Raw genomic sequence first — 22,568 nt, forward strand, 5'->3', positions numbered from 1 at the left:
ATTGTCCTCCGTTTGCCTGTGCTTCGAGAAGATAATCAGAACGGCTCATGAGACAGGGTTCTTAGGTGCACGGAGTGGTCAAACATGGCTGCAGTTCCCACGACTCAGGGAGAGATGCGCTTCCCAGAGAAGGGCAGGGTCGAAGGACCCTCTGTATGGGGGGAGTGACAGGTATGAAGACGGGACCCCACTGGCTTAAGTTCTTAAATGAAGAATTCTTTGTAAACATGGCCTCTGGTTCCCTTTCACCGAGAGTGTAAATGAGAGATCCAGGCAGTCCCTTCGTGTGAGTACTTTCTGTGAGCTGGACCACACTATCTCCTGGATACGATGTTCTAAATGGTGATTAGGTTCCCAGACCTTCCTCTCCAGGAAAGCCTTCTTAACCCTTAATGTCAGTTAGCCAGAGAACTATTGTGTTTGTTATTGTTTCTACGGGGGAAATGGATTTGGGTTTCCAAGGTGATTTGTTAAAAACACATCCTTCCCCTTCTTCACAACTCAGGGATGGTGGGGGCGGGGGGGCGACATTATAAAGGCTCCAGTGATGAGGGTGAAGGGCTGAGGTGTTGGTGAGAGTAGGCACAGCTCTTCAAATATACCATTCATGTTTTAGATTGGCTATATTTACCCTGTTAAGAACAGTACCCACTGGCCACATGTGGTTTTTGAGCACTTGAAAGGTGGCTTGTCTGAATCGAGATGCTGTAACTGTGGGACGCCTGTGTGACTCAGTCAATTAAGCGTCCACTTCGTCTCAGGTCACGATCTCACGGTACATGAATTGGAGCCCCGCGTGGGGCTCTGTGCTGGCAGCTCGGAGCCTGGAGCCTGCTTCGGATTCTGTGTCTCCCTCTCTCTCTCTGCCCCTCCCCAGCTCGCGCTCTGTCTCTCTCTCTCTCTCTCTCTCAAAAATAAACATTAAAAATTAAAAAAAAAAAGATGTGCTCTAAATGTAATTTAAACACTTGATTTTGAAAACTCGGTACAAAAATGTATAAAACATCTCATTAACCACTTTTAGATCGATTACAAATTTAAGCAACCATACTTTTTATATATTGGGTTAAATGAAATATACTATCAATTTCACCTACCTCAGTTTTTAAAAATGTGGCTACTTAAAAATACAAAATGACATAAGTGGCATGCACTATACTTCCGTTGGACAGCGGTGTTAGTTTCTATTCTTTCTTAAGATATTTCTGACTTTCGCATCCTAGAAATTATTTGCCAAGGAAGTTCCTTTCTCTTCAAGTTGTTTAAAATTAACACCATAATGGACTCATTTGTGTATGAAAGGTTATCATACAGTTCAGAGTCGATGGGTTGATAACCCTTGGCCCTGGGGCAAAATATGAAAGCATCCCATTCTTGTTTGTATTGAAAGCCAGTTTGGTGATCTAACTGGTTGGGTTAGAAGTGTTTTCCTAGGCTAAGTACAATAGAATATATGTGTGAACTCCTAATGTAAATGCGGGAATTCAGAATTCTGTTGGTAATGTGTGCTCGCCAGTGGCTCGAAATGTTCCATGCTTTTAGTGTTATTAGAAATATGTGACATAGCCCTCATTTGACTTAGAGAGCTCCTTGGCCCAAGAATTCTTAGGAACAGTATTCATCAATAAAAGTAGGATAAAGGATAAATTCTCTAGCTTGGCATAGTACAAAACCTAAGAAACAAAGGGAGGTTTGTATCACTGCTCTTATTGAAGACTTTCTGGATGTTCCTTAGCAAGCCCTTGTCTTATATCATGGGATGTCATCAGTAGCATTGAAAGGGGGGGGTGGGGGTGGGTCCAGGTTCACACAATAGGAGAACTCCCATGATTATTACTTTCTCTAACCTCAGTCCTCCTAATGGGGGTTACAGAAGTGAACATGTTATTTTTTGTTACTGTAATGACTTCCATTTAAGGAAGAAAAAGCAATGTTTAATCCTGAGTCCGAACAAAAGTACTGAATGGCACGTATTTTACATATAACATTTCATATATAGTTTGGGGTCCTTCTAAAACCCTCCCTTGTAGTCGAAGGTGTTATCCGACTTTTACAGATAGGATTGGACATATAACTACTTTCTTGTAATAATGAACAATAATACAAAAGCTTTCTAATAACAGCAGCTGACATTTATTGAGTAATGCTTATGCACCGGGCAATGTGCCATTGAATATAAGGTACTTATTTTATTTATCTTCCCAACCAGCCTAAGTCAGAGGTACTGTTATTATCCCCAGTTAACAGATAAGGAAACCGGGGCCCAGAGAGGTTAAGTAACACAGCCAAATAGTGAGCCGGGTCTGTAATTCCAGAGGCTTCGGTAATGAGCTGCTTTACTTTTCCTATCAGTCATGGGAGAACATTCCTTTTAATAACTTCTCACTTGTATTTTCTCGTCATGATATATGTCCTGGAGCCGTGTTATTTAGACAGAACTGTTATGCTCTTACTTACGGTTGTCTTTGGTATAGCAGTGCTTGGCACGATAGCAAGCATTCACTGACTGAACATTATTACTGCCAGAGTCACTAGTTTTATTTTTTTCTGACGATTTCTAGGCGAGTATCACAGTGCATTCGTTTGTGAAACAGTTTGGCTTTTGACGGGCCACAGTTCTGCCCCTACCCTGGCAGCGTGTGGAGTTGGTAGGGATTGAGATTGGTTAGTGTGTCCATGTCGGGGGTGGAGTTTGAGGACGGATCATCTGGGCTGAGTAGACCCTATAGGAGAAGCAGTAGGCTTGAAAGAGCAACAGGGTAGTCTTTGGCCTTCTAGTGGCTGCCAGGATCTGATTTTGCCACTTTGACTTTATCAATCTCCTGACAAATGTGTTTCTGGTAAGGAAAAGAAAGACATTCAGGATACTTCACAGTGACCGTTGCTTTCTTCCAATCCACAACCTGTGGGGAGGCAGAGCAGCTTGGAAAAGGCTGGAAGGCACCATAAGCACCTTTACGGAGTTTTATGTATCAGCCTGTGCCTTTACCTGATGGTACCATTCTCATTCCCTCCACATCTCCCAGTCTCCCCAAGTCCCCGACCCCTTCTGGAGCCAGATACCTATTTCTCCTTCCTGCTTAGTTAAGCTGGGAAGGGTGGATTTCCGAGAAGGAACAGCGATGCCGCCCACTCAGCCACTGGGGTCCTAACCAGAGAAAAGGTATATGAAGGCTTTTGCACTGATGTGCCAGATGTTGGGAGAAAAAGTGGGGGTTCTGTTTCTTAAACCATGTGTTCCTGATTATATGAGTCATTAATGGCAGTTGTTTTTTTGTTTTGTTGTTGTTGTTGTTGTTATTTATATCCTGCCCCATAGGTCAAATAGTTCAGTAAACTTAGTACCAAGAGCCACATTTTGGACTTGAATGCGAGTGAACCAAAGGCAGAACGCACTTATGTTCGTGCAAGAAAGGAACAGTATGAGTAAGAAAGGGCTGAGTTACTAATGTTTATTCTCTTTGCCCTTGACTGCCTTGTTCGTGATTTCAAGTATTCCTCCCACACCGATGGCTCCCCATCTTCAGTTTCTTACCCAGGCACCTGTAGCTGACTACAGGGCATCTCCACTTGGCTGTCTGTCCTGCCATCAGCTCATAGTGACCATGTCAAGAAGACCCTGTGGTTCTAAACCTATACCCTTTTCCATATTTCCCAGCTTTTAGTCACCCAGGGTTGAAAGCAAGGCATTATTTACCTTTGACCCTGTCCTTCCATTTCTTCTGAGATCTGTCCATCATCCCTGGGAAATGCTTCTTACATACGTTCCTTCATCACAATTTCTGCTGCCATCACCTGAGTCCAGATCCTGAAATTTGGTTCTTTGACCACTGTTAACAACCTTCGACTTGGTTCTCCAAAGTACCCCCCAAATTCCAACTCTTCCCACACCAACCGTCAAGTTTCTAAAAAAGATGGTTTCAACCCCTGTCCCTGCAACCAAGCCTCCAAAGACTCCCTAGGCCTATGGATGCCATCCTGAGCCCTCTGCAATCTGCTCCATGAGTGCATAGAAATTTATTCCCTGTCATCTGCCCACGGGAGTTCCCTGCATCAGCCAGACCTGTCTCTTCCACCCCCTGAGTTGGTGTCCCTGAGAGCATCAGTGAACCAAAAGAAGGGGGGAGATACAGAGAGCTGAAGGGGTGGGGCAGGGAGGGAGGAGTGAACTGGCAGCATTCCAGTGAGGGTGTGACTTGAGGGGGAGGATGTGACCAAAGGTGCTTTATCATAATGAAGAAAAGTTGCAAAAGGAAGAGGGAAGAGGCTGGAGTATGACCTTTAGAGGTTGATTAGTCTGAACTAGACCAATAGGTTGTGATTTAAATTGGCCTGAAGTTGCCTGGAGGCATGGTTTAATCTGGAGACCCATCTCTCTTTGCATTTGTTTGTGCCGAAGGGAGCCCGCATAACTAGACAGTAGACTGCAGGTTCCAGGGGAAAAAATCTAGGCTTTCATACAGCCATGGCATTGGGAAGTGGGGGGCCCTCCTGTTTTATTTCTTATGGAAGAACGCTGAAGATGTGCGGGGCAAAGCTCTCCATGTTTCTTAAAAGCTTACTTGTAACCTCCATTTCATAGTGACGTTTTCAAGCTGTGTATTAGAAGTCTGTTGGGGCGCCTGGGTGGCTTGGTCGGTTAAGCGTCCGACTTCGGCTCAGGTCACGATCTCGCGGTCCGTGAGTTCGAGCCCCGCGTCGGGCTCTGTGCGGACAGCTCAGAGCCTGGAGCCTGTTTCAGATTCTGTGTCTCCCTCTCTCTGTGACCCTCCCCCGTTCATGCTCTGTCTCTCTCTGTCTCAAAAATAAATAAACGTTAAAAAAAAAAAATTTAAGAAGTCTGTTTAAATCTAGGTACTTTTACAAAAATCAGGTTTTAAAAAATGGTCATGGTACATCCTGTCTGGTAGATCACCCCACCCACTGTCGTGTACGTGTGGCAAGGGGTGTCACTTCAACTCTTAGCCACAGTCTGCCACTGATTAGATAGATACATGACCCTGGGCAAGTAAGTCACTTACCTTTTATGTGGTCCATTTTCTTATCTGTAAAATGAAGGGATTAGATTAGGTTATTTCCAGTGTTCTTTCCAAAAAAAGTATAGGCGAGAATGGTATAACTGAAAGGCAGGAAGGCGAATAATTGAGGTATGGATTTCAGGGTGATTTCAAACTTGCTTGTTAAATTTTAGAAAACGGTTCCTGGCCATGCTTACTGTGCTTTCTTGGACACTTACTCATTATGTTGATGAATGTCACTCCATTTTCATTGGTAAATGGGACTCCATCTCATTGGTGTCATTTCTGTTTGCCGATAACAGTTCAATGATCAAGACAGATTCCTGGCAATGGTTACCTCTCAAGAGGGTGGCCCTGGGAGTTTGGGGAAGGTATTGACTGGCCTCATATTTCTGTTGGAATTTTTAACATTGAATGTATGTTACTTGCATAATGTAAAAAACTGCTCATAGGGACACTTGGGTGGCTCAGTTGGTTGAGCAGCCGACTTCAGCTCAGATCATGATCTCATGGTTTGTGAGTTCGAGTCCCACATCAGGCTCTCTGCTGTAAGCGCAGAGCCTGCTTCAGATCCTTGGTTCCCCCCTCTCTCTGCTCCTCCCCAACTCATGCTCTCTTTCAAAAATAAACATTTAAAAAAATGCTCATGGGCGCCTGGGTGGCTCAGTCAGTTGAGCGACTGACTTCAGCTTAGGTCATGATCTCAACCTCCATGGGTTCAAGCCCTGCGTTAGGCTCTATGCTGACAGCTCAGAGCCTGGAGCCTGCTTCGGATTCTGTGTCTCCCTCTCTCTCTGCCCCCCTCCCCTGCTCACGCTCTGTCTCTCTGTCTCTCTCTCTCTCAAAAATAAATAAACATTAAAAAAATAAAAATAAAACAAATTTTAAAAATGGTCATAAATTTTTTTGAGAAAATAATTTTTAAAAATTGGAAGAAAGAGATGCCATGTAATATTTTGGAAAGTAATGAATGGCCTTTCTGCAGCCTCCTCTGTTCAGTTCTTTCTGCAGTGTTTGGGTGGCTCTCACTCCTGTCCTTGCGTTTTTCCAAGGCCATCTTTGCTCATTTTTATTTTGTGTATGTGTTCATAAAAATTTCTCCTATCTGGGGGCGCCTAGGTGGCTCAGTCAGTGAAGCGTCCGACTTCAGCTCAGGTCATGATCACGAGGTCCGTGAGTTCAAGCTCTGTGCTGACAGCTCAGGTCCTGGAGCCTGCTTCAGATTCTATGTCCCCCTCTCTCTCTCTGTCCTCCCCCACTTGCACTCTGTCCTTCTCTCTCAAAAATAAACATTAAAAAATTTTTTTTAAATAAATAAAAATAAAATGTCTCCTATCTGAACCCAAAGTCTCAACAATTGAGCATGTGATCTGCACAATAGCTTTTTTTTTTTTTCCTGATAATAGGTCAATAGCCATAGTTGAAATGGTCTGAGAGTGAGAGAGGAAACATTTAACACTGTATCTGACCGAGTTTGGCAAAGTCTTTGCTACTCTAAGATATTTTTCTTTCACTAACAATATAATTGACTCTTGGACAAAGGAGAAAAGTTTCTAAAATGTGGCTTTTATCTCATAATTTCTTCCTGATTCTCTGGGGCAAGAGAAATTTTGAAAACTCAAAAATGCATTTTGCAGATATTTTAGACTTACCTCTAGGATTGTTTATCCTCTTAAAAAATCCCTCATACTAGGTATTCTAGAGACCCATGATGCAAAATTGTGAACTTTGTGTCAGTAGACTCAAACTGTGGATCATTTCTTTGCCCAGTTTACTTAAAAATAGGTGCTCATGATGTGGGCCTTTAGCCATCTGCTGGAAAAACAATCCTGCAGGCCATAGACTGTCAAATACATTTCTGCAGTGTAGTATGGGGGTCTATTTCTTTTTTTTAATGTTCTTTTTTTTAATTTATTTTTAACATTTTCATCCAAGTTCGTTGGCATATAGTGCAACAATGATTTCAGGAGTAGATTCCTTAATGCCCCTTACCCATTTACCCCATCCCCCCTCCCACAACCCCTCCAGCGACCCTCTGTTTGTTCTCCATATTTATGAGTCTCTTCTGTTTTGTCCCCCTCCCTGTTTGTATATTATTTTTGCTTCCCTTTCCTTATGTTCATCTGTTCTGTGTCTTAAAGGCCTCATATGAGTGAAGTCATATGATATTTGTCTTTCTCTGACTAATTTTGCTTAGCATAATGCTAGGGAGTCAATTTCTTAAGAATGTCTTTTAAAAACTAGGAGATTCAAGTAAGCTAGAATTCTTTTGCATGGTCTTGACTGGTATTATTTCAGTTGTCCCAGGGAGAGAACTGATGCAATCAAATCAAATGGACTTTGAGGCTTTTAGCAAGTTCAGGACACCAAGCGCCCCTGGGGAAGTAACTTAGACAAGAAGGAATCCAAGAGAACTGGATGGTCTTAAGTAATTTTATAAGAAGAAGCTGTGTCAGTGCACATCAAACACAGAATCCTAGATAGCCCCTGTCGAACCTGGAAGCGTACCAGTACCTTGAGCCAAGGGAGAAAAACCACAAAAAAGTGCCACCAGTCCAAATTGCTGGAGATTTAAGGGGGAAAACAGTTGTGTCAGGGTCAGAAAATGCAATGCCGGAAGGAAGTTTTAAAAGAGATACGAGAAGCAAGACAGTTCTGCTCTTTCACCAATACAGCGTCTTCCTAATGTGTGCATTCATCATGTTAGCACCTTCCTTTGTAGGTGTGCTGCAGGTGAACACAATTGAAAAAGATGCTTGAACATTTTAAGATGATTCAGCTGTCACAGTGTTCTGTTTACGTAGGAGGCCAAGTAAACCGTGTCTCCTCTCTGTCCGAATTAGAGTCTGTTTCAGTCGTGAGGAGAAAACTCCAGAAGCTTTTCAAGCTTTAACTCACACGGATATTCCGTATAAGGCTCGAGGGAAAAGTCATGTGTCTCCTTGGGAGGCAGACTTGATTGGAAAAGCAGGGCTTCTTCCTTTCCACGTCATTCTGTTTCGCTGGTCCGGTTACCAATGCAAGGACGATATGCCGTGACAAAGTCGATAGAATGTCAGGTTGCAGAAGAAAGTGAGTTGGTTGAAAAATGCTGTTGAAGTCGATTTAGTCAGGTTGTCTGAGTTGTTGCAGAACCAGTTCCCCGCCCCCACCCCCAACTTGTGGAGAACATATGGAAAAAGGAAAATAGTTTATCTTTCAACAAGAGAAATGGTGGCCCTGCTAAATTTAAACTCTTTGGCTTTAACTTGCGACATCTGGGAAAATACTCAAATCCGTTAATCATCTAGTTTGTAATCACCTCGAAGAAGAGCCCAAGGTCCAGGATAGCCCCCTCTGTATGGGACTCTGAAGGGCAAATGTTGCCAGCCTGATTTCATTTCCTTGAATAAAAGATTTTTTAAAACAAGTCTTGTCAAGGAGAGGGAAGCAACTTGTATTTTCTCTCCCTGGATCCCAGGAAGACTTGGGCGGAGCTTTTCAGGGGAGCATCCAAATGGGCTTTCGGGCGTTTGTGCCCAGAATGGGTCAGTGCAGTGGCTCAGCACTGAGTCAGAGGGACAGAGAGAGAGTCTGGCATGTGACAACCTATAATATAGAAGGACTATTTGTGCTCTTTGAAAAGATTCACTGTAATTCCCTTTCACACCCAGCACAGAGCCCAACGCAGGGCTCGAACTTGCGGCCCTGAGATCAAGACCTGAGCTGAGATCAAGAGTTGGATGCTTAACCGACTGAGCCACCCAGACACCCCTTCATTTATTTCTCGATTTGCAAGTTATTCCATTCATGTCATTTTTAAGGGGCACTTCTCTTGTGGAAAGTTCGATGTAGCTGCCCTAAATATGTTCCTCAGTTACCTTAGATGAGGAGGTTCGTAGCGTGTTCCTTAAATTTGCACATTACACTAAGCCTAACAAGGTCATTTGTATTTTGGAATTGGATTACAAGTGACCTTTAGAGATGGGAGCAGGGCCTTATTAAGGCTTTTAGGCTTTGCCCTTCCAAGGAAAGGAGTGCAGATTCTCTCCTTTCTGTGGTGATATGAGTGGACGATAAATAGCTAGTGGCTAGTCTGGAGCTGGGACAGAACCCAAGGCACTGGTAGACTGAAAAGCCCATACTTCTTCTGTTGGCATTCAAAGACGTTTTCAGTTGCCAATACACATTTCAACCAGGCCCGAACTAACGTACTGATTCAGATGTGAGTTGTTTTCTTTCTGTAAGTCAGATTTATATAAAGGTATGGAATTACAAGATGCAAAAACCCAAAGGGACCTTCCAGTTGGTTTTTTCAACCTTTTCGTTGCTTAGATGAGACAACAGCCCCAGTAAGGGATAAACGACTTACTCTGGACCAGTTGCTTTGCTAGTTGGCTATAGCCAGGAATGGACCAGGGTCTTCCAAGTCCTAGGTCACTGCTCCCCACACACAACTGGTCTGCATTTAGACATGAGGGAAAGGAAGTTTCACTGAAAGGAAATTTGGAAGTTCCATTAAGTGTATGACTTTGGAGCTATAACAAGACTTGTCTACAAGGTGAGGATGTGGACTACCTAGAAGATTCTCGAGTATAGTGGTTTAAATTGGTGGGCTCTAGAATTAGGCTACCTGCGTTCAGATCCCGGCTGTGTCACTTCCTAGTTGTTCGCCCTGGACAAGTTGCTTATCCTCTCTGAGCCTCAGTGTGCTCACCTATAAAATGGCAGTAATAACAGCACCTACTTCGTGGGATGGTGAAGGTGCCCAGATGGGGCTACAGATAGAATGGTATGCTGAGCCTAAGTGAGGTCCTGACACATAAGCACAGATGCACATTACCTATGATTATTACTGACCACCATTACCGTCTTCATCATCGTTGTGACTTTACTCCAGGGAGACTTTTACAACTTGACCTAAGACAGTAAACCCTTAGTTCAGGAGTTCACTCGTCTCAGGTTGCTCCTTCATCCCAAACCTCTGTCCCTCTGGTCTCCCGGGCTAGAAGTTTTGTAACCATCTTTGCGCTCTCTCCTTCACGCATATGGTCGGTCTGTCACCAAGTCCTATCTTGTTGGCTTAAAATGTTTCTGCCTTCCTCTTCATTCCCAGGCTAACTCAGGTCCTGATTCCCTCAGGCTGGGATTACTAGTCAAGGCTCCTAGCTTCTTTTTCCTGGCTATGGACAGAAATCTGTAGCCTGCCTTCCTTCCCCAATCTGTCGTATGTGTCACTGCCAGACTGACCTTCCTGAGACACTGCTTTGATCCTGTTTCCCCGTCCCCTGGAATCCGTAATGAGTCTATTGTCTGCCGAAGCCAGGCCGAGCTCCCTTGCCTGACCTCCCGGTCCTTCTAGCACATCTCTATCCAACAGACATATAATGCCAGCCATACACAAATTGTAACCTTGTCTAGTAGCCACGTTAAGAAGTAAAAAGAAACAGGTGGAACTTTTAGTAATACATTTTATTTAACTGCGAAAATTTAAAACACTATCACTTCGGCACGTAACCAATATAAAAGTAAACACTGAGATACTGTCATTCTTATTTTTCTTCTAAGTCCTCCAAATGCCGCATGGATTTTACACTTACCTCACATCTCAAGTCAGACTAGCCGTGTTTGGGGGGTTTTGTTTTTGTTTTTTTTTAGAGGGCAGGGAAGGGGCAGAGGGAGAGAGAGAGAATCCCAAACAGGTTCTGCTCTCAGTGTGGAGCCGATGCGAGGCTCGATCCCACAATCCTGCCACTATCACCCCCACAAACAAGACCGACTTAAGTCTTACTTCTTCCTGGTTTCGGCAAACAAAATAGGGACGGTAATACCATGCCTATTTTATAGGGTTGTCCTAGCCAAATGTGAAATGTGAAAGTACTTGGTAAGCTGTAAAGCTTCCATAAGAATGTATGGAACTCATTATCGTGAGTCAAGATTTTACTGACCTGAGAGTAGCGTACCTTTGGAGTAATTTGAAAGAAAAGACTGTGTTAAGAAGACTGTATTAGGAAACGGGCTGTCCTGAATTCATTTCTATAAAAAAAAAAAAAATCAACTCCAAACAATGAGCGAGAAATAGAAACACAGACTTTCTGCCACTAGCTCTTCATGATTATCTTTTGGGAAGAAATTTGTCACATTAATGAAGTTCTCAAGATAGTGAGATTAATCCATAGGCTCTTTCCCCTTCAGCATGGTGAGGAATGCGTTTAGGGGCTTTTAGTTCTTGTGTTGTTCAGTTCATTGCAAAGAATTGGGATTGACCTGATAACAGAATGCCAGCGATTCAAGTGCAGGAATGATTTGTAAAATGCTTCCTTCCAATCCATAGGCTAAAGAGAAATCGAAAGAGCAATTATTCCGACAGATTAATTAGCAAGACTCTGAACAATCGGGACACGTTATTTTCAATATGGAGGAGTTACAGGGTGCTTGCCTAAGTGGTACCCACATCTTACCCCAGCCCTTTACCAAACCAAGCTGTCTGCTCATTTTTCTTTAGTCATGCCGCGGACTGCTTTGTGGTTCCCAGGAGTTCAGTGCTCGCTGTGGGTATAATGCGGAATTTACAATGTGGAAGTAAGATTGCTACGTGAAGTAACTCCGAGAAAGCAGTCAACTTTATAAAGTGGATTGTGAGGGAAGGGCCCACCATTCTCAGGTTTGCCCAGGCCACAAAGCTCACCCATCCCTTCTGATCAGCTCCCAAATCCTTCTGACACCGCCTCTGAAATTCTTGTTTCATCGGCAGCCCCTTCTCCTCCCCTCTGCTCTTCCCATAAGCTATGGCAACAGTTTCCAAACCAGTTTCCCTGCCTCGAGCTTCAGCCTCCCCTCCACCTCCCAGTTTGTTCTCCAACTCCCCAGCAGAACGATCTTGCTAAAACACAGATCTGATCAAGCCGCTGCCCTGATTAAAAACCTCAAGTTATTCCCAAAGCCAACAGATAAAATCCAAACTACAAAGCATTATACAGCCAGAACCCCACTTATCAGCCTTGCCTCCTGCCCTATCCTTCTGTGGACTCTCGTTCTCTTCCTTGGCCTGCCCCTCCACGCCTGCCATCAGTGCAGGATGTCCTTTGCTCCTCTTCCGATGCCCCATCTTCCGTGAGGAGCCTTCCCTAACCTTCTGGTCACTTGTCCTTTTAGTGCCCATAAATACATTTCTCATGCCTCTGTGACAGGAACTCCTCAAGGGCTGATCCCTTTCTAGATCTCCAGCGTGTAGTGTTCTGTCCAGTACGGCATAGTTGGCCCGTGCAAATTTGTTGAAGAAAGGAAACAATTGCTAGTATCCCTCCCAAATGCATACCTTTCTCTTCCACCACAAAGAAGAAAGCTCATTTTTTAATTCAGTGTGATTTGCAACGTGCTGATAGTTCTAGGTATTTGAGGAGGACAATTTCCACACAAGCTTTCTTTGTAACTACGCTTTTAGTGAAAAAGCCATAATTGCTTGTGGCCTAAGATTTTCCTTAGGCCACAAGGAATTCTCATGCTCTGCTTTCCCTAGGTACTAAAAGTCATATATACAATCTGGCCAAAGGGACACGTGGAAAAGTTTTACCTTTAGACCCTTCGATCTGTAGGATATGTCAGGAATATTAAAAAAAAAAAAAACCCAACGGCTAAGCACATCTTTAATTTCACAGAATTTCAGACTATTGGACTGGAATGGATATTAACCAGGACCTTCACCCTGTATAGTTATGCGGGTTCTAGACGGTTCAGCCGAAGGGGGCGCCATTCTGTCGGATTCCAATGTGAATGACTCCTTCCGCTGCTTATATTACGCACAGCCTCGCACAGTGTCCCTGCTTGCCTAATCCTCTCCAATTCCAGAGAATACCATCTCGGTCCCTGGGGCCAACAGGCTCACTCAGGGTCATGCAGATATCTCAGTCATTCTGACCCAAACTGCTTCTGGAGACTATGAAACTAGAAGAGAGAACGTTTGCTGTAGTTGTATGGATAATGGCCAGTGTGCCTTCGGCCAGACATGAAATTGAAATGATTTGGTTGATCTCTTATTATTTGCTCTCGCCCTCCACCTCCGGCTGTACCGGCCTGGTTGGCATGACTTCAGCATTCAACCTATCACACTGCTGCCCTCAGTGTCACCAACACTAAGGTGGCTGTTTGTCCCACCCAGTTGCCAAGCTGTGCTGTTTGCTCTCTCCCTTGCTGGCCTTCTCCTCTGTGACCTGCTGTCAACTGCCAGTTCTTCTTTTGGCTTCTCTTCTTTGCATTTGGTGCTGCTTTGTTTTTATAGCCATTACTGGCCCCCAGTCAACGTGATCTTTTCCTCCTGGTCTCCAAACCATTCTATCACAGCATGTTGGCTGCTGGCCTGGGGTCTTTGGTTCTTTGCTGCTGCTCATAGCTGCTGGGAGTGCCTGGGGGCTGCTTCTTTGCCAAAACTTTTTAAATTTCTTTTCTTTCTCCCCTTTTTCTAGACGTGGGGCTTTCTGAATGTTTGAAGATGCCAGAAAGGTTGTCTCCGAATAGTGGTGGCTCTATTCCTAGAATTCCCCCTTGACTCTTATTTAAAGTGAACATATTGTTTGGGGGGAAGAATCTTGGTTAGAAAAGTTCATGCAGTTCAGCCCCTCAGTAGCGAATTGTCTCTATCAAGGACAGCGCACTTAAAAATAGCCCCTCCTCTCCTCCTTTCTTCATGCTCATCATCAGTGTCAAACTAAGGTAAATACTGAGATGTTTGGGTAGGTTTGATTGGACCTGAATAGAAGATTGGACTTCTTGAGCCAGAGCCTTCCAGCCATAATGGACGAATGCACCGTTTGCCTCTTTGCTCTTGGTCGTTAATGCCGACAGATCTTTCCGATCAGCCAAGATCTAGACTAGAATTAGATCGAGGGACTAGTGAATCTGTTAAAGGTTGGATACTTGCTGTTTAGTGGTTGTTTGCACTTTATATATTGTTCATTGTGTAATCGGGAATTTCTTTGTAAATGTTTGGTTTTCAGGCTGGTTGGAAGGAAAATCACGCAACATTCATGAGTGAACTAAAAAATCTTCAGGCTTCTGGACTGACTACTCTTGGTCAGGCTCTAAGATCCTCATTTGATTTGTTAAATCTCAATAGATTAATATCTGGAATAGACAATTATGGACAGGTAAAAAAACTTTTGAGTGAGTACAGCTAATTTATTTTGGTGACTTGGGGTAAGAATTTAAAACTGGGCATGGTTACCAAGTTTTCTGCTACTTTTCACAACTGCCCAAAGGAAGTCCATATCTTTTAAACACATACTTTAAAAAAATGTCCCCCTTTTGGGGGGTCTTGTATGTGGCTTTATCATAAAATGTGTAGTGCCAATTGCCTCCCCCTCAGGTCATCAGGTGTCTGAGAATGGGATGAATAAATTGCTGACAAGTGTTGGAACAAGGTATTTGAAGAGAAATTTTCAGTGTCCTTAGCTCCCTCTCGCCTCTCCCAATTCAATTGAAAAAGCTCTAGAAGTGCCCATTGATGGATAAATGGATGAAGAAATAGTGTTGTCCTTTCCTGCCCTAGAAACTCTGCTCACGGTAACCAGAGTAGAGTCCAGATTGCAGAGCATGAGTCACTAATGTCCCCCTACCTGTGCCAGGAATTTGCCAGTCTCTTTCTTTTATGATTACTTAGACCGCAGAGGGAGAGGAGTTTTTGCATATGCGAGTTGGGGGAGTTCCCGACTGATAAGAATCCCTCAGTCCATTCTGAATGTTACCTCTGCAGGGATTGTTACTTGGATTTCCCACCCGTTTCAATCCCTAATCTTTTCCTTCTTGTTTATCCAGGCAAATTTTATCACACACTTGAGAGATCACTGGCCAGGCAGATGTAAAAGTTTAAATACCATTTTATTACTTTACATGGCTCTAATACTTTTTAAATGTATTTTAGGGGAGAAATCCATTTTTTTTAGAACCATCTATTTTAATTACCATCACAGATGGAAACAAGTTAACAAGTACTGCTGGTGTTCAGGAAGAGGTGAGATTTCATGTTTTTTGTAAATTTTGTTTAAATGGCGGAGAACATGCAGCTATTTCTGTGGGAGGCATACGTTTCCAGTTAAGAATAAGTTTGATCAGACCTTCCGTCTTCACAATCCTTGAAAGATTACCGAGTACATGAAAGAAAAATGACCCTTTTGACTCTCTCTTCAGTTTTGTATGGGTTGTTATGATGAAACTTTTCAACTTTTGCCTTATCAGCTTCATCTTCCTTTGAATTCTCCTCTGCCTGGAAGTGAACTAACCAAAGAACCTTTTCGTTGGGATCAAAGGTTATTTGCCCTGGTGTTGCGTTTGCCTGGACTGGCTTCTACGGAACCAGAGCATCTAGGGAGTGTACCAACTGATGAGTCTGCCATCACACAGATGTGTGAAGTCACAGGAGGTATTGGCAATATTTCATATTTCTAGAGGAAGAATTCAGAGCAGCAGAGTATGGTTTTGCTTAAATGCCGTATCCTGTCTTGTCTTGTTTTCCTTCAGAATCTTTCAGCTCTCCTGCTTAAGCTCATCATGAGTGTGATGTTTGCAGCCATCATAGTTATGATTGGTTCAAGATATACTCTACGATTTCAGATGCTTACATTGTTAAGTAGTATTTTATTTGCTCAAACTGACACTATTTGCTTTTCCTTCTGGTATAGGTCGCTCCTACTGTGTTAGAACACAAAGAATGTTGAATCAGTGTTTAGAATCTCTAGTTCAGAAAATTCAGAGTGGTGTAGTTATTAACTTTGAAAAAACGGGACCAGATCCACTTCCTGTTGGAGAAGGTACAGTACGTGACTTTTTTGTGTTCTTTTTGCGCCCCAGAGAATGATCTGAGGTTGGGAAGACAGTCAACTGATAACAGACACAGCCTGTACTATCCACACACGTTCATGTGGTTGCAAACATCCATCCAAACAATGGCCATGCGTTCACGTGTCAGGTGGTCTGATGCTAACAACTTTAATCCAGTGGCAAATCTTCTTAAGAAAATTCTTCCTTTTTCCTACCCATTTCATCTTCCCTGGTCCCAGTCTTGGGATACCCTGCATTATTCACCTCTCTATGAACGAAGTACCTGGAGAATCATGGAGGAGTGCCACTTAACCGGTAATCTGGTTTTGGTCTTATGAGTGCCAAATGGGCCACGCTATCTTTATGAAATCTGTGTTCGGTACCGTATGTCAGCAAGAGATTGTGAACCTTTATCCGGAAACTGCTGATATCCTATGAGATCCTACACCAGTATTTTCCTGGCCACTGTTTAACTGCAGAACCTTTTCTCTTCAAAAGACATCTCACAGAACGTTCCACATCTCAAAACAGACAGATTATGACAGTGGATGATAGCAGAGGTCCTTTTGTACAGGGGAAGGGTCTTCTCCTTCAAATCATCCCTGTGCCGCAAGCCCTGGAGCACTGTGCACTTCACCTCGCTCCTGTGCTCTCGCACACATCATTACCACCTTGCCTGTCTGACCTGATCCACACATTTTTTTTTTAAGTAGGCTCCATGCCCAGTGTGGGGCTTGAACTCACAATCCTGAGACGTAGAGTCGCATGCTCTATCGACTGACTCAGCGAGGCTCTCCTGATCCATGAGTTTTAATTGTGTGGCCACAATCAGTCATAGCTGCTCAGAAAGACATACGTCTCTGTCGGAAGCCATGGATCCTGTGGCTCCTGACCTTTCTGACGTTTAGTGCCTTGGACCCTTTGAGAAGCTGTTGGAAAAATAGAGACCTCTCTCCCTAGAAGAACGGACATAGGCCACACAAACACAATTTTGTATTTAATTCTAGAGTTTTTTGGACTCCAGTTTAAGAACACCCACCACAGAAGACTGAGGCCTCACAGTCTGTTTTAAATTCATTAATGTAATTGTAAAGGAAGGACATGTTATGTATTGCTAACGATTCACTGCTGCATTCATACTTTTGTGTTCAGTTACCTTAATGTGAACTGGGGGTGGTCATACTGGAAGCCTGTTGGATTTGGTGTCATGTAAATAGCTCAGATTTTTCTTTCTAGCTCCATTTCTCCTTTGTCTAGGGTTCTTTTTTTTTTTTTTAATTTTTTCCATGATAAAATTTTTTTAATCTTTGTTTATTTTTGAGAGAGAGAAAGAGAGAGAGTGCAAGTAGGGGAGGAACAGAGAGAAAGGGAGACACAGAATCCGAAGCAGGCTCTGGGCTCTGAGCTGTCAGCACAGAGCCCGACATGGGGCTCGAACCCATGAACCGTGAGATCATGACCTGAGCCGAAGTCGGACGCTTAACCGACTGAGCCACCCAGGCGCCCCTACATTCCTTCTATCTTGGAGTGAATCTGGATCGTTTTCATTTTGCTTTTGTAGTCATTGGGTGGGTTTAGTCAAGCATACTTTTTGCCACCTAATGGGGACTAGAAAGAAAAGGCAAATGGAATTTATGACCTATTTTGTCAGATTCCACAAATGTAAAAACTATACCAGGGGATGAGCGATTTCATTTGCCTGATTTGGAAGAATAACTCTAGTTGGCGTGCTGTGTTTAATTTATGTGTCCAAATCTCAGCAAATTGAAAATTAATTTTATAATGGTTTTCGATGTAACTACGCATTTGGGGCATAGTTAAGGATCGGGGTGTTTTGGTTTGTTTTGTACTTTGCTTTTAGCTGAAAATTTTGTACAAGAAGATCAGCAGCTGGAAAAAGAACTGTATGCCTTAGTGTCTGTCTTTGTTTAACTTGTAGATGGACTTACGGATTCATCCAGGCCAAGCAATTCATTTGCTGCTCAACCCTGGCATAGTTGCCATAAGCTGATTTATGTACGGCCTAACTCTAAAACTGGTGTTCCTGTTGGACATTGGCCAATTCCAGAATCTTTTTGGCCAGATCAGAATTTACCTTCACTAGTAAGTAGCATAAAACAAAATGGTAAACATCATTTGGGTTTTCCGTTTCCTGATTACAGTGACCCTTGTAAATTACTTTGAGGATTTTAAGCCGTGCTTTCTATCACTTGCTGGGAGTCTAAGCTTGTACCAAAAAGCAAGAGAGGACTTCGTGCTATTCCGGCATTCTTCCTTTCAGTCGCTTTTGCCACTTGAGCTACCCACTTTGGATGTTAGGGCATGGCTATTTTTGATGGTGTTGCGATCGGTGGCTTGGCTCTTATTTCAGAGTGGCTGACTTGATTTACATGGCAGACGCAATGTCTGAAGAGTGCTAGCATTGATTTTCATGTACATCCTCAGGGAATTACAATTTAGCTTGCACCTTGTGTAGGTTCTAGAAACATATTCAAAACAGAAGCTCTTCTACATCTTTCTAGGGAGTCACTAGACACCTAGTGGAACTTTGTGGACCTGCTTTTCATCTTTTTGTAGTCAATGGACTTGTGTTCCTTGGCAATGTACCTCTCAATGATGGGTAGTTAAGCTATATATATATATATATATATATATATATATATATATATATTTCGAGAGGAGGCAGAGAGAGAGAGAGAGAGAGAGAGAGAGAGAGAGAGAATCTCAAGCAGGCTCCATGCCTGGCACATGGTGAGCTCGATCTCATCATCCTGAAATCATGACCTGAGCCAAAATCAAGAGTCAGACGCTTCAGCAACTGAGCCACCCAGGTGCTGTAACTAAGCGATCTTTTAAAAATTATCTCTCAATGAGGACTTTCCTTTTTCTTCACTGCATTCAGGAGAGGAGGGTTTGATATTGTAGTTGCTCCTTTTTAGTCCCAGATGAAGTGGACTTTTGTGGGAGACAGGTATCTGCTAACACGGGAAAGTGCACGAAACCCACTCCCCCTTCTTCCTCCCCGCAGCCTCTGTAAAAAGGCCAGAGCAATCCTCCTTCTGTGGGCACAAAACAATCACCGAGCCTTCAGTTTAGCCCCTTACTGCTTCAGCCCGTCTCTGTTCTGTGTACGTTTTAGAAATTTCTGACATGAATTGCATTTTCTCCTGGCTTACTCCTTTTAGGCTCCTGTTTTCAGGAGAGGCCATGAGACTATAGGACTGAAGGGCCACTTCCGCCCCGGCTGGGAGTGAGGGTACATCTCCTCCACCTTCCCTCAGGGCTCCAAGGTGACACACTGGTCAGATCCCGGTGCCCAGTTGCTCTCAGCTCCAAACCCGAGAGAGTGAATGTTTTGGTCACGAATTTACTTCATTGTTGCCAGTGACGGGGCTTCACTTGGGTCTTTACGACCTTTTTTTTTTTTTTTTTTAAATCGGTTTAAATGTAAAAAGCCAGAAATATTTCTCAAGTCTAATTGAAATGAAAATCAGGAAAAAACTGGAATGAAAGAAATTCCGGCTCACTCCCACATCACCCGTGTTACCTACCATCCCTCCAGCTCTGAAAGCACATCTGATGGTTGTTTGTTTCGACTCCCAACACATCTTGTAGGTGTGTAAACCATAAAGGCAGAGGAGCATGTTTTTCCCTTTAAAGGGGAAACAGAGATGGTCTGTCACATTCATGCTCGGCTTAGAGAGCTCTCGGCAAGAACAGGTGCAGCCACATCTCACCCTTGTCCCCGGTACTCAGTCCTGTCTTCTCATATCTTGGGATTTCTCTTGCTGCAGCCATGTCTCTCCCGGGCGCTCTCTATCCCCACAAGCTAAACCTGTTAACGAAACGGCTGCCCCACCAATCTGCTCTGCTACCCCAGGCACAGAGGCCTTTGCAGCCCAGTCCAAAGCATACCCAGCCCTAGCTGTTCAAGGCAAGCGTGTGGGTGTGAGGAGTGCTTAAAAATTTCAGTTGAAAAAAAATTTTTCCACTAGTCCTGGGTGTTGTGACTGGCTCATTTGGGGGCACCTGCCTTGCCCTTTCCATGCCTTTACAGTTTTTCATTTTGCTTGTTAGTGGCTCTAGGTCTGTCATCAACTCATCAGAAATCTTCATGGATTTCTTCTTTGCTAGCCACGTCTGGCCCGTCCGTAACCTTTTGGGTACAAAGGAATGAAGGGCGGGTCATGCTTGGAGGTTGCAACAGTGGATCTGAAAATCAGGGTTCATCCTATGGATCATCGGTGACTTCCTAACCGTATTCAAAGCAGTTGTAGTTTTCACTTCGCTGAAATGGTAGTTACAAGTGTTTGAATTTACCTTTCCTCCTCCCACTGCCAAGTACATGGAAGAAATAAAGAATCTGTGGCCCTTCCCGGATGGAAGCCGTTGGTGATGCCCTCTTTTTCAAAGCGCTGGTTTTATCTCAGCGATGGTTTAACAAAAACACGAAAGGGGTTGCAGATTTGTCAGAAATATAAGCTCACTTGCTAACGGACCGTATTTTCCCCTCTTGTTTTTTAGCCTCCACGAACATCTCATCCTGTTGTGAGGTTCTCCTGTGTAGATTGTGAGCCAATGGTAATAGACAAACTTCCTTTTGACAAATATGAACTTGAACCTTCACCCTTAACTCAGTACATCCTGGAACGAAAGTCTCCCCATACCTGCTGGCAGGTACTTCCCCTTACCTGTTGGCCCAATGTCTGTAACCACTCTGGGATCGGGGAATTGCTTTGAGAAGTTGCAAAGGTTAATCTAGGAATAATTAGACTGTATCTGTTAATAACTTTTCTGACAAATCCTATCAAATAAGCAACAGGGCCAAGCAAATCATTTCAGTGTGATAGGAATCATTAGCCTCCTGACATTGCCATTTAAGGCAGTGGACTCTGATGACACCTGTGTATTTGAGGATTTGGCAGACCCCTTGAAGCCTATTCAGGGACCCCAGGTTAAGCATCCCTAACCTAAAGGATGTCCTTCTATTTAGCTGTGGCTTCTGCAGCTGAACCTTAGCGTGAACTTGACAGATTGGAAGTACAAGATCTATTTTTTTTTTTAAATTTAACGTTTATTCATTTTTGAGAGAGACAGCGTGAGTGGGGGAGGGGCAGAGAGAGAAGAAGACACAGAACCCAAAGCGGGCTCCAGGCTCTGAGCCGTCAGCACACAGCCCGAGCGGTGCTCGAACCCATGAACTGCGAGCTCCTGACCTGAGCCGAAGCCGGACATTTAACCAACTGAGCCACTAGGGTGCCCCACAAGATCTATTTTTTTAAGCTTTTCTTTAAATTCCAGTTAGTGAACATACAGGGTAATATTAGTTTCATGTGTACAAAATATTTTTGACACAGACACACACACAAACCTTAAGCCCTGAAACTACTTTTTGGATTAGTGTAATGTAACCAAACTTCTCTTCCTGTACCAAGCACATTGGCGTGTGTAATGTGGATTTTACTTGGACGAGGCAAATGCACATATGCTGGCTCTTCCAGGTGTTATACTCCAGCCAGAAGGGCTTGCTGATTCGTTAATAGATTCACCTTTGGATATTAGTTTGTAAAAATCCAGACACGGCAGTCACAGCCTTTTTATTTGGATATAATAAGGAGGCCCCACGCTGGAAGTATGTTTGTTCTATTTCTAGACTACAGCACCATATAGCAAATCAGTGATTGTTAGGTTCTATTTACACAAGAAACACTTTTAGACTGCCGTCTGTTTCATCCTAAAATGTGCGATTATTGCTACTAGCTGTCTTTAAGCCACTTAAATTCTCCAAAGATGCTAAAACTGGTTAGGAAAAAAGGAGCAAGCTTAAAGCAAGCATGTAAAAGTGCAAGAAACAGAACAATCTCATAAATATAATATTGAGCAAAAGAAGCCAGACATAAAAGATCCCATGTCCTATGATTCTATTTTGTCTACATTCAAAAAAAGGTACAGTTGACTTACTCTGTCAGAAGCCAGAATAGTGGTTTTTCTTGGGGGTGCAGAGTTGTGACCAGCAAAGGACATGAGGGGGTTTCTGGTCATCGTTCTATTTCTTGGTCTGGGTGCCAATTACACATGTTCAGTCACCTCGTGAACATTCATTGAGCTGTATACTTTTTTTAATGTTTTCTTTTTATTTTTGAGAGACAGAGAGAGACAGAGCATGAGTAGGGAAGGGGCAGAGAGAGAAGGAGACACAGAATCCGAAGCAGGCTCTGGGCTCCGAGCTGCCAGCACAGAGCCTGACGCGGGGCTCGAACTCACGAACCGCGAGATCATGACCTGAGCTGAAGTCGGATGCTCAACCGACTGAGCCACCCAGGAGCCCCCATTGAGCTGTGTGCTTATGATTCATGCACTTTTCTGAATGTATGTTTATATTTCGGTTAAGTGCACTGGAAATGTGCTAGAAATGTAGAGCTATGGATAGTAGAATGTTAAAATCAAGATAGGAGGTTTGACTTCATGGGTTGACAAAAATTTCGCAATAAAAGCAAATACAAATTATAGCTTTCCCCTAACATAAGCCCTCTTTTCCAAATGGCACATTTCTTGTAAATCTTATCCAAAGAAACTTAAATCCTGCCCTGGCTTCCTGCACCACTCCTCAACTATGCCACATGCCTATCTCCTGTACCTTACGTTACTTTGATTTAGAGTAGTTTTAATGCAATGAATTAGTGGGGATGAACAAGAATAAGATGAACCAGGAGCCAGGAAATTTGGCTAATTCCTAATGGAGACTGGATTCCAACCCTT

General features: G+C 43.5%; 1 protein-coding gene across 11 annotated transcripts in view; it reads left to right on the top strand.

Annotated features, from left to right (window-relative positions):
• Window positions 1–22,568, top strand: part of INTS6L (integrator complex subunit 6 like) — a 56,510-nt gene that overhangs the window by 9,170 nt on the left and 24,772 nt on the right. For 8 of the 11 annotated variants that reach the window (XM_058714550.1, XM_058714553.1, XM_058714554.1 and 5 more), the window contains 6 exons: window positions 13,991–14,140; window positions 14,914–15,003; window positions 15,228–15,411; window positions 15,671–15,799; window positions 17,749–17,912; window positions 20,334–20,486. In XM_058714550.1, the coding sequence (XP_058570533.1) occupies window positions 13,991–14,140; window positions 14,914–15,003; window positions 15,228–15,411; window positions 15,671–15,799; window positions 17,749–17,912; window positions 20,334–20,486 (870 nt within the window). Of the gene's footprint in view, window positions 1–13,990; window positions 14,141–14,913; window positions 15,004–15,227; window positions 15,412–15,670; window positions 15,800–17,748; window positions 17,913–20,333; window positions 20,487–22,568 lie in introns of those variants that run through there. The other 3 variants (XM_058714557.1, XM_058714559.1, XM_058714558.1) reach the window with 3 other exon arrangements.

The sequence above is a fragment of the Neofelis nebulosa genome, chromosome X (assembly GCF_028018385.1).
Source record: "Neofelis nebulosa isolate mNeoNeb1 chromosome X, mNeoNeb1.pri, whole genome shotgun sequence".
Classification (NCBI taxonomy): domain Eukaryota; kingdom Metazoa; phylum Chordata; class Mammalia; order Carnivora; family Felidae; genus Neofelis; species Neofelis nebulosa.